Below are 14781 nucleotides of genomic sequence, written 5' to 3'. Positions count from 1 at the left end.
ACGCCCAGGATATTAAGTTGAAATTTTCTGAGAATGTCGAGGGGGATGTTTAACTAAAATGGGATTTTGCTAAAATCCTGGCTGTCTAAATGATGTATCCACAATATCTCAGGAACAGGTAAGGGTATTTAGGTAAACATTTCAGGAAATGTTTAATGGGATTTTAACTAAATCTAGAGAAACTGTGTGCGTATAGGTTTTCAAAATGGCGTATCTGCAGTATTTCAGGAAGGGCTGAGAATGTTAAAATGAAACTTTCAGGGAATTTTTCGTACGTTGTTGATCAAGTGCTGGGGATGAATTAGAAACTTGTAGGGAAGTATAAAAGGGGTTAATTGGACCTCAAGTTGTAGCTTTTGATTAAGAAGGGACAGAGGTAAATGAAAAGACACTGTTTGTATCCAGGTTATTGAAATTGCGATTTGTAATATCTTGACAACGGCTTGAATTCTGCAGTCATGATTAAAAGGTGTTGTTGGGGAAAGGAAGAGGGATGATGGAGCATGGGATTTCCAGCTTTGTGGGTTAAGGAGAAGAGAGTAAACAAATTATGACTGATTCACCAAAACATATTTTTCAGGGAGAGGTAGAGGGGCGAGTGGATGTTTAACTTAGGAGGAGACGGTAAAGTTAAAACAAATAACGTTATGTTCATCCAGTTTTTCAAAATAGTATTTTTGCAATATTTTGGACCAGAAATAGCTTTATGTCTAGCGCCCATCTTAAGTGACGAACCCCCACATAACCACTCATTCAGCGCCTTTTGGCCCGATAGTGCTCCCGCGGCCCCAACTGGCATCTGAACAGAACTCTAATTCCTCAACCTGGAGTCTGACTAAGTTAATCCTTTTATGGATACCATCAGCTATTAACTTTTTTTGCATGCTTCCTAGTTTTAGTTTTGCAGACAAAACAAATTTGTTCAAGTATGAATCTTTGTATTTTGATTCAAGAGACTAATATATAACTGTATAGCCTTCGGTAAATAGATTGTTAATTGTATTGGGATCCTTACGATATCCTTGAAGAAAATTGTGTTTGGGTGTAATGAAATAGCTCAAGCTGGTGCGTATCTTATCTTTTAGACAAAAGTACGGGCTGGGGCGTAAGATAATTGTGAGTTGAAATTCACGGCTCTTATTCCATCTATGAAACCTATATTACGGACGAGAGTCAAACAGCTAGTTTTATAAAGCTTTTAGGCTTGGTGAGGTAAGTAGTGAATTAACACCCTACCCTTGCCCTTTCGAATTCCAATGTTTTGCATTTGAAACTGAGAAGTAACATAGCATTTTAAGATTCCTAAGATTTAGAGTCTAGATTGGATATAAATATGCGAGATATCCTGGAAGGAAATGGATTTTTGTTATTTGTCCACGTAAGCCACTCTACATTCAATGTACATCGATTCTGTTTAAGATGCTCTTACAAGGTGTATGCTTGCTCAAAAGCCTAATTTTTTCCCTCTCGACGATGGATTCTGAAGGTTTGAGCTACGAAGAAAATCTTAAGCTATATTTTACCGGGCATATTTCCTCCCTCAGACGAATCTATATCTTTATAAGTGCTGCTTAACTTATTGTATCTATATTTTAATTCTTCCTTCGTTTCTTTCCTTTTCAGGAGAAGAATTTATTCCCCTTCTTCGACTCGGCTTATCAAGGGTTTGCATCAGGAGATCTTGACAATGACGCTTGGGCAGTCAGATATTTTGCAAACCAAGGATTTGAATTTTTCTGCTCTCAGTCTTTTTCCAAAAATTTTGGACTCTATAGTAAGTGCTTTGTTTTAAAATAGTACCGTTTCAAAGTAAGTCTAAAACAAAACCTAGTTTGTAAGATAGGATATATTAATTTTTCAAACTCACTTTAAATTAAATGGTCCTGTAGACATTTATCTACACAGCCAAGAATTGAGGGAGGCATGAGGACTAATTCATGCGGTAATACATAAAAAAAAGTTATTGTTTGAAACATTCAGATTTATTCATATTAAGTGTTTCCTCAAAATATTTCTGGCAAAGAGGGTGTTGGACCTACCCTTCCCCCATCCCTGGTGTAGGCGTTCTGACATTTTAATCTGATTGGAGCTAGCTTGAAAGGGTAGTTGATTTTTCGGAAAACAAATTGTAAAAAAAAAAAAAATGAAAAGTGCTTGCTACAACTTTAATTCCCAAATTAAGTTGTGACATCGTTTATCATGTCATCAGCTTATTAGGAGGAAAATTTAGATGTTGAAATTTTGGAAAAAGTTTAAGAATTTAAGGAAAATAGCCATAATCATTATAATGTCACCGCAGTTTGAACGTTTAGCCTAAATTTAAGGCTCTGCAAATGCCCAAGTTTTCCTTTATATGGTGTAATGTCAATAATTTAAGATTAAATTTTCAAACCGTTTAAGACGTTAAATGGTTAGTAAATGGTAATCTGTGTCAATAGAGTAACCAAAATAAATGGAAATTTGAAAACTTATAAATGAAAAAAGAATCTACGTTTTATGCTGACTCCAAACCTGTATTCAGTTATTTTAAAATTAACTTTCTGAAATTGCAACCAATAGACAATTTGTATAATTTAAAGATTTCATCAATTCTCACCTAGAAGGCCGGTTACAGAAGCAAGTCTCTTCTGATCGTATTCAACCAGTGGTTGTGAAATGTTCAGAACAAGCTCATTCAAACGGAAATTGAAAGTTATAATATCCCTTTTAAGTAATCGAATTTTGCATCTCAGAAAAGGGCCCATTCCTACCATTTTGTGTTTCAAAACAAGAATTTTGGTTCAATAGGGCCAGAATGATGCGTAGGGAATATTCTAACATAGCTAGTTGATTTAGAACTTCTGAAAAATCCTTATATAATCACTAAATTTCAGTAACTATTTGGCCAGAGACTGGCCTGCTTATCCTTGGCATATGTTGTCTGTGCAAAATAAGCTGCTATTATTGACAAATATTTTTAACTTTTACTTGACTCATTTGATTCATTTAAGGCCTCGTTAATTTGTGTATAGTTGTGTATAATTGTATACTGACTATTGCAGGAGGTATCAAAGGATCTTCCTTTGGGTTAAGGGGAGGGGGAGGGGCTTCTGAAACATCAAAAATTGCTCTAGTAACACCAACTTCTTTCGGTTAATTATTTTTGGCTGGTATATTTGAGAGATTAATTTCATGGAACGGCTAGTGATGATTTGATTGCTATTTTTTGGTTATTAGAAAATTGATTACGATTCGATTGTAATTTATTTGAAAAACGCAGAATTAATTGTAGTCATACAATAATTCGATTTTTCTAGTGTTTTTCTGACTAATCTGCCTATTTGATCTTGCCCAGAATCCTGGAGATTATTTAAAAGGTTAAATGTCTTACGAATTATGCTTCACCCCTTCTTTACTACTTGAGGCTGATAGACTTCCATTGGAAGCAGACAAAGCCTGCGTTGACTGAAAGCATTTGGAAAATTATCCAAGAAGTGCAACCAACCAGTGGGGAGTTCAAGAGTTCATTGTAGAAATTTACATCTCTTGACGGTGGAGCACTCTTGCAACGGATTCCTTGGGAAAAAGGAACGACGTGCGAAGATATCTGCCTAAAATATACAGAGCACGTTCAGCGATTATATTGCAGCGTCTAAGTTACGTCTGACGGGTAAAGTACAGGACCATGCTCAAGAGTAGCCGAGTGACCCACAATCGCAGACAAGGAAGATGAACTGACGCTTCAGTAAAGTTTACCCGACAAATATTATTTAAGTACAAGAAAAACAACTTCCAACGAAGTAGGGTAAAACAACAGGTTAAAATTCGAATAAAAGAAGAACAGCTCAGAGTACCGGCTGTGACTTCATTTATTCGAGCGAAGATGCTGACCTGCTCGTAGTAAGAAGTGTAGTAAAGATATCAGAATCTGACCCAACTGTGGTCATTACAGAAGATACTTGCTTATTGATATTTCTTTTTCACCGCACTCGCAACAAAGCGCAGGCAGTGTATTAAAACTCAGTCACAAGTAAATTCAAGAAGAAAACGAGTTTGGAACATAAATATAACCAAGACTTTACTTGGTGATGCCGTTTGCAGTAATGTCTTGTTTGCCCATGTATTTCCAGGATACGATACAACGTCCCGAGTTTTTGTGGTTGGTAAGTCCCCTGCGACAAAGAAACTCTAGACGGACGGCAAGTTTGTCAAGCTTGTTCGGGTCTTTATCGATCTGATCCCTATCAAAGTGTTAGTTCAATAGGTTGGGGAAGTTGTAATGCTGGGTTTTTTATAAACAGTTTGACTCTAAATTGGGAAAAGAAAATTGAGACATGGTAAAAGAGTCAAAAACGTTACCATGTTCTTGGTAATTGTTGAACCAAAATCATTACCAATAACTCGGGACTCTTAGAAGCTCTATTCCTTACTAGTGTTCCTGTAATTTCAGCAGTGAAAGGAATTGGATCCTAAGATCAATCCTAAGTAGGATGTAGTTGGAAACTAAAGGAAACAAAGTACCAGCCAATATACGTAGAACTGCTTGCGGCGCCTACTTCCCTCCTAGTGGTCGTTAATTGCAACTGCAGAGCAGGGTACACAAAATAACCTCAAAAAACGCATAAAGAATTTGTTTATATCCATTTTTGTTACGTTTTTACGAGTAAAAAAAACATTTCGGGAGGGGTTCAAACCCCCCCCACCCCCCCGCCCCCTCCGGGTACGGCCTTGATCGGTAGCACAACAAAAGCGTTGTTTGAGTGGGTTTGCTACTAACAAAAAAAAATTATAATAACAACAAATGTATAGTATAAGGAGTTGAAGTGTAAAACCATGTACCGAGAAATAAAACACGAGTAAAATACACTCAATAAAAGTTCATAATGTCTTGATCATGACCTCGGAGCAACAATAAACTTAAAAAAAGATACAATAAATAAAATGTAATTAATAACAAAAACGAACAATTCAATAAATATTTTTTTTTCCAAAACATTAATTGGAATTTTATTGCCACTCAAGTACAATCTGTTTTGAAGGTATGCTCACCGAGCAGCCCAAACATATCTCAGATTCAAATTGACGAACATAATAATATGATACAATTTAAATTGGAAAACCCGAGGGTAATATACAAAAGTCGTGATTACATACATCTAACTACAAACACTAATTCTTTAACCCTAGGGATTAGATTTGATTTTCTTAAAAGAAAAATGAACGAAATGTACCTGGACATATGGCGAGTGCAAAGGTATGAACTGCACAAATTCACAGAAGTATAGGAAAGAAAGTGACAATTCAAACCGGATGCATCTTTATGACAAGTGCAAAATATTCACTCTTGCTGAACCAATTTATCGCCTCCCTCCACACACCATTTGTTTTTCTTGAACGTCTAGCCTTGCCATCTTTTCAGAAACAGTGTTCAAGTGCTGGCTGCGCTTGAACGCTAATACACATGGCAATAAACACATTATAATATTTATTTCGGCCACTTAGTATTAAAGAGTGTTCGTTAAAAACAGAAAGTTCTAGTGCCTGTTTCAAGAGTCAAAAGTGATTTGAGGGTAACCGACCCTCTTCCTCCTTTTGCTACGTCAGAAAGTTTTTTTTTAATAAAATAAGCAAGTATTCTTTTAATAAAACTATGGAGTAAGATACGTGTAAATTGAAGGTTGTCCACAGGATGGCAAAAGGGGTCAGGATGACTTCATTCTTATAGAAGGCTAACAATTACGTAGATTTTCAATTCATATGGATAATAATGCCTCCCTACATCCACCCGAAACCCTATAGTAAAACTACTATTAAAAATTAATTGCTCGAAACTGATTATAATCGAAAATTTTAACAGAATATTTGAATTTCATCCATAATTTGAATCACACTAAAAAAAACTGAAACCAGGGCATCATTTGTGTTTTACTGAAAATAAAATATATTTTAAACAGCTTCTCTTTATATTAAATATTATGATTAAATATTAAATATATTATAATTAAATATATATGATTTATACTTTATGACTAAAAATTTCTGAGGCTTCCTGGAATTAATTTGATTAGGTATGAATCAATTAGTTCTTTCAAGTAAGTTGGATTATTTAAAAAAAACAAAAAAAACGCTGCTCCATATTTAAATCGTTTTCAGTAAAGCACAAAAGGCACTATGGCCCCAGGAGGTTTAGAGGGTGGTAGCCCTACTCTTCTTTGTTGTAATTTCTGTTCCTTTTAAGTTTGATTTGATTATTCACTTTTATTTCTGTTTGTTATAGGATTTGTTTACCCGTCTATAGCGGTATCTGTTCTCGTTATGCGGATGTGAATATTCATTTTAATTTCTGCTCGCTTGGGATAAATTTGTATTAATCAAATGTTTTTATTTTCTCGTCCCACCCCATCTAAAATGTTTTTCTGAAAGTGATATATTGACAAACTTTTCAAATTCGGAATCGGGACTTTTTATTTCTTTTTTCTTTTTTTACCGAGAATCTTTAGGTATAATTTCTTTTGTGATATCTATGGGATGAATCATTCGTTTACTGCATTAGAGTAATGGCTCATATGAAAAGCATATTTAAGTCCCACGTACTTCTTGTAAAGGCACTGTTAGTGCGCCCTTGAGTGCCACCTAATATAAAAAAGAGCGAATACGCAAATTGTTCTCTCACTAAGCAACAAGTTTTACATCATTACATTATCTAAGTAAGTTCTAAAACTGTGTGTGACTTTGAACCTTACTTTCAAACAGTAACAGTAGCTGATACTATTGCTGTGGCTTTGGGGGGCATTTATTGTAGGTGTTTTTACTTGTGTATCAAGCTTGGCAACACTTTAATTTTCCTTGCGCTACTACTTCCTAATTCCCATTGTATCTATTCCAAAGTGACTAAGATCTGTTTCTGTTCAGTTTTATATTTCATCTTAGTCAGTTTGCTTTGTAACTTCAAGTAAAAGAATTAATCGTTTTATATCTCAAATCGATAACTACAACCATACCATACGAGGGCATTCAATAGCAGTTTCAGTTTACCCATTAAGTCTTCTAAAAGCTTTATGACTCTCACCGAAAAAAAGGTTATTTTTACTGTCATGAATTTTTTAGTTTTCTATTGTAACAATACTAACGTATTCCAAATAATCTTTTTATATATTTTCGTTTAGTCTTGAAAGATTCAAAAAAGATCTTCAGTCGTAACCTTTTTGCTTATCTAAAAAGTCATTCAAATCACCAATTTTTTCTTCGAGATCCAATGAACAGTCTCATGGCTTTTCTTTGTTGCAGACACATTTATCATGAAAATACACTGTCTCTGCAATTTGTCAAAAATAATTGATCTAGATTGGTTGAATTTATCATCAAGAGAGGATATTTTCCAGGGGCACTAATTCCCATGCAATACTAATCAAGTTCTTGGCTATGCAACTAAGCTTATAAATATCAAAGGCAGCAAATGTAAGAAATCTAGGTGCTTGTGGAGTAACAACAGTATCTCAGGATATTTTTCCAGGAAACATCATAGAAACAGGCACTTGAAAAAAGCAATTGATGTCAATCAAATTTAGAAACATGTGTCAAAAACTTTCCAACCATTAAAGACAAGAGGGACAAAACAAGAGATAGCCTCTTAGATACGAAACTTCCAATGTTGCTAGGAGCTGCATGCATTGTTTTTGTTCTTAGTTAAGACTTATGATGTTTACTGATAATACTCTGGCAACGGCAGTAACCCTAGACAAAGACTTGCATTTTCAATTGCTTTTGTAATTATTTAATGTGGTTACTCTAGTTTGAAATCATAGAAAGACTGGAAAAGATATTCATTGGCGCAACCGAAAAACACAAACATTCACTTGAATTATACTCTATTGGTATATTTAGATCGTATGCCCTTGTGCGACGACATTCCGGGTCAAATTTTCGGGAATTTTTCGATTATTCTTTTAAGAAGGATTTCATATTATAAAACTATTTTTGTTGGTCTAAGATAATTCTGAAAAATTGTCGCATTTGTAACTTAATTAGTTTAGCTATTTTCAGTGAACAGTATGAGGTCATTCCAAGCACCGTTTTCTGGTTGTTCTTTTTTCAGTTATTCTATTGTTCTCGTGGTTAGAAGATTATTTCCTTAAACCATGGTATATGTTCATTCTAAGTCGAAGTTTCTATTTGTTTTGTTTTTTTAGAGAGAGATTTTTGCTATATGATTTGAAAAATTGTATGAATTACGCTGAAAGTATGAGAAATTATCTACTATAGATGTCGGGAGGGGCGCGGGTCCGTTGGATGTGGAACTACCTGCTTGAATTAGAAAGGAGTCTTACTTGTTTTGAAATTAATTTAAAGTACTTGATATTATTCGATGATATTTTATAATTTTACCGGTGAAACAATTTGAATTTTGATGACTATAATATTATCAGAATTTTAGGTCTCAAGGACCACAAAAAGATCGATTGTATTTTACCCCTTTTTGGATTTTATTTGCTTCATGAAGACGTTTTGTTGCTTCAAGCCTTATAAAAAATATTGCTATTAAATTAAGTATGTATTTTAACTGGTATAATGGTTGCAGCAATAGCTGCAACCTAGTAAAGAACGAAACACGGCCCATAGTAGCCAAAAATTTAAGAAAGCTTTCTGAAAAATGTGTATCAAGAACGTATTTAAGAATTTATTTTAGAGGACTCGGTGAACCAGAGGACTCATATTTAAAATGGGAATGGGAGTTAAATTGAAACAGAAAAAAAACTAATGATATGAAAAATGTTAAAACAAAATTTTGATTTATGTTGAAAATATGATGAATTATATACCAAATATTTGGGAAGGGGCCCCGGCCCTCTAGATGTAGAACTACCTGTTTGCACGAGAAAGGAGTCACAGCTAGTTTGAGAATGCTTTATTGTACTTGATTATGTGTAATTTTATTTGACGAAAAAATTAAAACATAGATAAGTTAAAAAAAATATCAAACCTGGGGGCTCTTTAGTCTCAATTCATGGACAATGCGAAGACAAATCGTATTTTACTCCATGTCAGGTCGTATATGCAACATACAAAACTTCTCTTGTGTCAAGTTTTGTAAATTCTGCTGTTATTAAATAGGTGTTTTCACTCTTATGTCCATCAGGCATGAATGCATGGTATTTATTTTAGAGGGCTTGCATTTGGAGATAGGGTGATCTAGATGAAAAAGAAACTAATTATAAGAAAAAAAAAGCAAATCGTGGGATATTTTAGTATTTTTAAGATTTTAGGAGGGTGCAATGCCCCTAGTGCATGTACTTGATCAGGCACGAGTGGCGCAAGCTTTTACTGGGGAGGGGAGAATTAAAGGGGGACAAAACTTTGATTGAATACACATAACAGGCAAATTAAGTGAAAAAAATAAGATATAATATTAAAAGTCCTACCCTAGCTTACATGCCATGCCTGAACCACTTCTTTACCACTTGTTCAAATTTTATTTTTAAGATAAGTGTACTTTTTTTTAGAGCAAAACTAGCAAGGTAATTTTATAATCTTTCTGACTTAGAAAGCAATTCCCAATCTTGATTCGGGTGAAGTTTTCACTTAAAGTTTCACCTATATATCATGCAAGAAAAAATTGAGATAAAAGAAGGCCATATAAGCAAAAGATGCCTCAAATGTCTGCCACTACCGGCAAGGTAGAAGAGAATAGGAGGCCAAAAGAAGATGTGGCTCGCGACAGTGAAGTTTGGTCCGGAGCCAATCGGAGGGTTCATAAAATACGGCCGTTGTTGGGATCGTCAGTGGCTGAAGATTATAGAGCCTGCCACCTTCGAGTGAAACCTCTAGGAGACATGTCGTCGTCTGCTGGACGCACGATGAGCCTACAAATAATTACCCCTCTTGCCCCCCCTGCAATAAATTGTTTTTTGTTTTCTTTTTTTTGTAACAATTCCGCGTAAATGCATTTGCATAAAGGTAATATCTTGCAGATGAAAGAATCGGGAATCTAACTGTTGTTGTGAACGATCCATCTGTGTTGCCTGCGATTCGGTCTCAAATTACTCTTTTGGTTCGTGCAAATTATTCCAATCCACCAAGTCACGGAGCACGGATTGTTAGCATGGTTCTAAATGATCCAGCTCTTTATGAAGAGTGGTAAGTACAAGCTGTATTTGTTTTTTTGTCTGGAGTTTTCTGGATTTTCGTGCTTTTCTCTGACCAAAGTCGTAATCAAAATAGTTTTTAATGTCCAGCTGGTAGATCTACTAACTGAGATTCATGTTTTAACTCAGTCCTATGAACTACTGTAAAATAGGTAAACTGCAAGAAAATTATGGTTCAGTCAGTGAAACTGTTTTCAAATAGGTGAGATTGCGGTAAAGTTCATTAAGAAGAACAAGATTAATCGCTTAATTGAGTTCAATAACCTGGATGATTTTTTTTTTTTTTTTGATTTGCTAGGTGATTTTTCTACCGTACAAGTTTGCTTCAGGGAATCGAAGATGTATACTTTATTTTTAAATAAACCCAGTGTGTGTTATTGTAAGGGAGGATCTTGAATATAACATATAAAGTCTTCGGGGAAAGCATGGCTTCTGCCTAGATTGATAAATATGACCTATTTTGGAAAGTTGTGTGTAATATTTTTCTTAAGTAAAAAAGGACGGGTTTCGCTTTTCCTTGAGCCAAAGCTTACAACTTCTGAGCTGAAGTGGAGTTTTATGATCTATTTGGAAAATATTATCTGAAGCTGTTCTTCCAAGCTTTCTTTTTTTGGCCATATATCAGCTTTTAAGTGAAAGAATGTTTTTCTAGTGGTGGCGCAGACAAGAATAAGTTTGAAATTTAAGTTGGACAAAGTTCTAAAAGTACTCAATATTAGTGACTTTTCCCTGGCCGTTGTCAAAATATTATTTTAGGATAGTAGGTAGAAATATTTAAGAAACATATAAAGTAGTAGGCCAGTAGTCCGAACTTCTCACTGCCTATAGTAACTGGCCATTTATATTCTTGATTTCCGTTGAGATCTTATTGCAGCTCTTGGGTTTGGGGCTGCGACAGAGAACTAGTATTTGCTCGTTAACTTGTTGGTGAGTTAATATAACCATGGAAGCGTTGAGAGGAGACAACATCCATTAATTCTCTGTTGGGCATGTTCAGTGCGTAAAAGGCAATGATGCAGCGTCTATTAAGCGGTTATCGATCTGTGTCAGGAACTTTTTGCGCAAAGTCAAGGATATGTCGCCTTGAGGAGATAGTGATCTTTTGAAGGATCGTGAATTGGAGAATTGGACTGTGATACGCTTACAGGAAAGATACCTTGTAGCGAGAATCCAATAAAAACTAGTTAAAAACGAAACTGTCTCGTTAACTCTCTTCGCTCGTTATTATAATGCACTGTTGTATTTATGCATTTAATTAACGAGACATAGTCTCGTAAGTAGTGACGTATTAACGATAGAGAGCGGACAGAATTCCCTTATTGTGTCAATTAAAGGAAGCGGACAGTACTCCCTTACTATGTCAATGAAAGAGAGCGGGCAAGTGGGACATTACTGTGTCAATGAAAAGGAGCGGACAGTACTCCGTTATTGTGTCAATTAAAGGAAGCGGACAGTACTCCCTTACTATGTCAATGAAAGAGAGCGGGCAGATGGGACATTACTGTGTCAATGAAAGAGAGTGGGCCCATAGGGAATCCATACAAGCGGGCCCATAGGCAATCCATAAAAGTGGGCCCTAGTGTTATATCAATTAAAGAGAGCGGGCCCATTGGACATTACTGTATCAATTAAAGAGACGAGGCAGGTAGGACATTACTGTATCAATTAAAGAGACATGACGAGTATATGGATGTTTTATGTTAATGGATTTTTATTGTTCGATGTATTGGTGTTATATTTGATGTTTCATTATATGGGAGTCTGATTGTTATTACAGGGATGGTTTTTGATATATGGTTGAATATGTGTGTTACTTTATGATTGATTATACGTATTGTTATATGGTTGATGTTTTATTTAATTTTTTTTTTGTATGGATGTTTTATGTTTATGGATGTAAGGATTTTTATTGTTCACCATACAATCGGGCTATCATTCCATATTTTATTTACTGAGTTTTTTTTGTATGGATGTTTTATGTTTATGGATGTAAGGATTTTTATTGTTCACCATACAAGCGGGCTATCATTCCTGGAAGACATATTTTTTGTATGAATGGCGTTTTATTTAATGTTTTTTTATATGGTTGTTTTATTGTTTACTGTATTGGTGTTTTATTGTATGGATGTTTTATGTTTATGGATAAGTATTGTTCATTGTATTGGTGTTATATTTGATGTTTTATTGTATGGAAGTCTGATTGTTATTGCAGGGATTGTTTTGATATATGGTTGAATATGTGTGTTACTTTATGATTGATGATACGTATCGTTATATGGTTGGTGTTAATTTAATGTTTTTTTTTTATATGGATGTTTTATTGTTTGGATATATGGATTTTTATTTTAATAGTTTTTTTATTGTGTATAATAGTTTTTATAGTTTTTTATAGTGAATAAATTCTGTATCAGCTTCTTTGTCGGATACATCAGATAACATTTACATAATCTAAGTATCAGAGTGAATAAATTCTTTATTAACATGTTTTGTCAGATGTGCCTGATAAAATTGAGAATATCTAAGTATCAGAGTGAATAAATTCTTTATCAATGTCTTTTGACAGATACGTTTTATAAAACTGACATATTTAAGTATCAAATTGAACAAATTCTTTATTAACACTCTTCATTGATATCATTTGTCGGATACGTCGGATAACATTGGCAAAATCTATGTATTAGGATGAATAAATTCTATATCATCATCCGTTGTTGGATATGTCATTATGAAAAAATTGTAGGTAAGGAACAAACTCTTTCTTGGATTCACCTCTTGGATACACAATACAGGAATGTCGAGACTAAAACAAATACAACTATGTAGATTGAGACATGTAAACCGCCAAAGGCAAGCAATGATATATGCAAACACCTTCCCGGATATATAGGCAAAGAGATTGATAGAGACAAAAACACGTGTAAACATAAGGACTCAGACATACAAACCAACAAAGACAGGCATTGAGATAAGCAAATACTGCCCAGACACATAGGCTTAGAAAGTGAAAGAGACAAAATCAAATATAACTATATAGATTCAATCATACAAACCGAAAAAGACAGACAGTGGAACAAGCAGGCACCGACCCAGACACAGTGGTTTAGAGAGTGAGAGAGACAAAAACACATACAAATATATAGATTCAGATATATAGAGCGACAAAGACAGGCACTGAGAGAAGCAAGCACATGGCCAGATTAAAAAGCAAAGAGAGTGAGAGAGTCAAAAAAAGCATATAAATACACAGATTTAGACATACAAACCGACAAAGACAGGTACTGGGAGAAGCAAACATCCGACCAGACACATATCCAAAGAGAGTGAGAGAGATAAAAATACATGCAAATATATTGATTTTGACATACAAACCAACAAAGACAGACACTAAGAGAAGCAAACACATACCCAGATTCATAAGCAAAGAGAGTGAGAGAGTCAAAACGCATACAAATACATAGATTTAGACATAGAAACCAACAAATACAGCCACTGGGAGAAGCAAACATACCCCCAGACCCATAGGCAAAGAGAGTAACAGAGATTAGCCCACTTAAAAATATATAGATGTTGACATACAAATCAACAAATCCAGGCGCTCAGATAAGCAAACCCCCACCCAGACAAATAAGCAATCTAAGTGACAGAGACAAAAACACATACAAACATATGGATTCTGACACACAAACCGACAAAGACAGGCACTAAGATAAGCAAACACCTGCCCAGACACATAGGCAAAGAGAGTGAGAGAGACAAAAACAAATATAACTGTATAGATTCAGACATACAAACCGACAAAGATAGACAGTGGAACAAGCAGGCACCCATCCAGATACACTGGTTTAGAGAGTGAGAGAGACAAAAACACATACAAATATATGGATTCAGACATACATAGCGACAAAGACAGGCCATGAGAGAAGCAAGCACATACCCACATTCATAAGCAAAGAGAGTGAGAGAGTCAAAAACGCATATAAATGCATAGATTTAGACATACAAACCGACAAAGACAGGCACTGGGAGAAGCAAACATCCACCCAGACACACTTGCAAAGAGAATGAGCGAGATAAAAACACATGCAAATATATAAATTTTCACATATAAACCAACAAAGACAGGCATTGAGATAAGCAAACACCTGCCCAGACACACAAGCAAAGGAAGTGAGAGAGACAAAAACACATACAAATATATAGATTCAGACATACAAACCGACAAAGACAGGCACTGAGATAAGCAAAGACCCGCCAAGACACAGGCAAAGGGAGTGAGAGAGTCAAAAACAAGTAAAACTATATAGATTCAGACATACAAACCGACAAAGAGAGGCCCTGGAAGAAGCAAACATCCGCCCAGACACATGCAAAGAGAGTGAGAGAGACAAAAAACACATACAAACACATAGATTAAGACATACAAACCGACAAAGACATGCACTGGGACACACAAACATCCGTCCACACACACACACGCACACACAGGCAAAGAGAGTGGGAGTATAGATTCAAACGTAAGAACTGACAAAGACACTGAGACTGAGTGTCACTGACTCACTGACACTGAGAGAAGCAAACACCCACCCAGATTCACAAGCAAAGAGAGTGATAGAGTCAAAAACGCATACAAATTCATAGAAGCAAACACATACCCAGATTC

The 14781-nt window shown here is 35.2% G+C and overlaps 1 protein-coding gene across 1 annotated transcript in view; it reads left to right on the top strand.

Moving 5' to 3' along the window:
• The window catches only part of Got1 (Glutamate oxaloacetate transaminase 1), a 136162-nt gene that overhangs the window by 60300 nt on the left and 61081 nt on the right, over positions 1 to 14781 (top strand). The window contains exons 5-6 of the mRNA XM_089088298.1: positions 1624 to 1774; positions 9948 to 10113. Of these exons, the coding sequence (XP_088944424.1) occupies positions 1624 to 1774; positions 9948 to 10113 (317 nt within the window). The remainder of the gene's footprint in view (positions 1 to 1623; positions 1775 to 9947; positions 10114 to 14781) is intronic.

This window comes from Artemia sp. Qi Xiang Cuo, chromosome 4 (genome assembly GCF_049724085.1).
Source record: "Artemia sp. Qi Xiang Cuo chromosome 4, ASM4972408v1, whole genome shotgun sequence".
Taxonomy (NCBI): Eukaryota; Metazoa; Arthropoda; class Branchiopoda; order Anostraca; family Artemiidae; genus Artemia; species Artemia sp. Qi Xiang Cuo.
The sequence above is the reverse complement of the archived record's forward strand: the minus strand, read 5'-3'. Positions and strand labels throughout refer to the sequence as shown.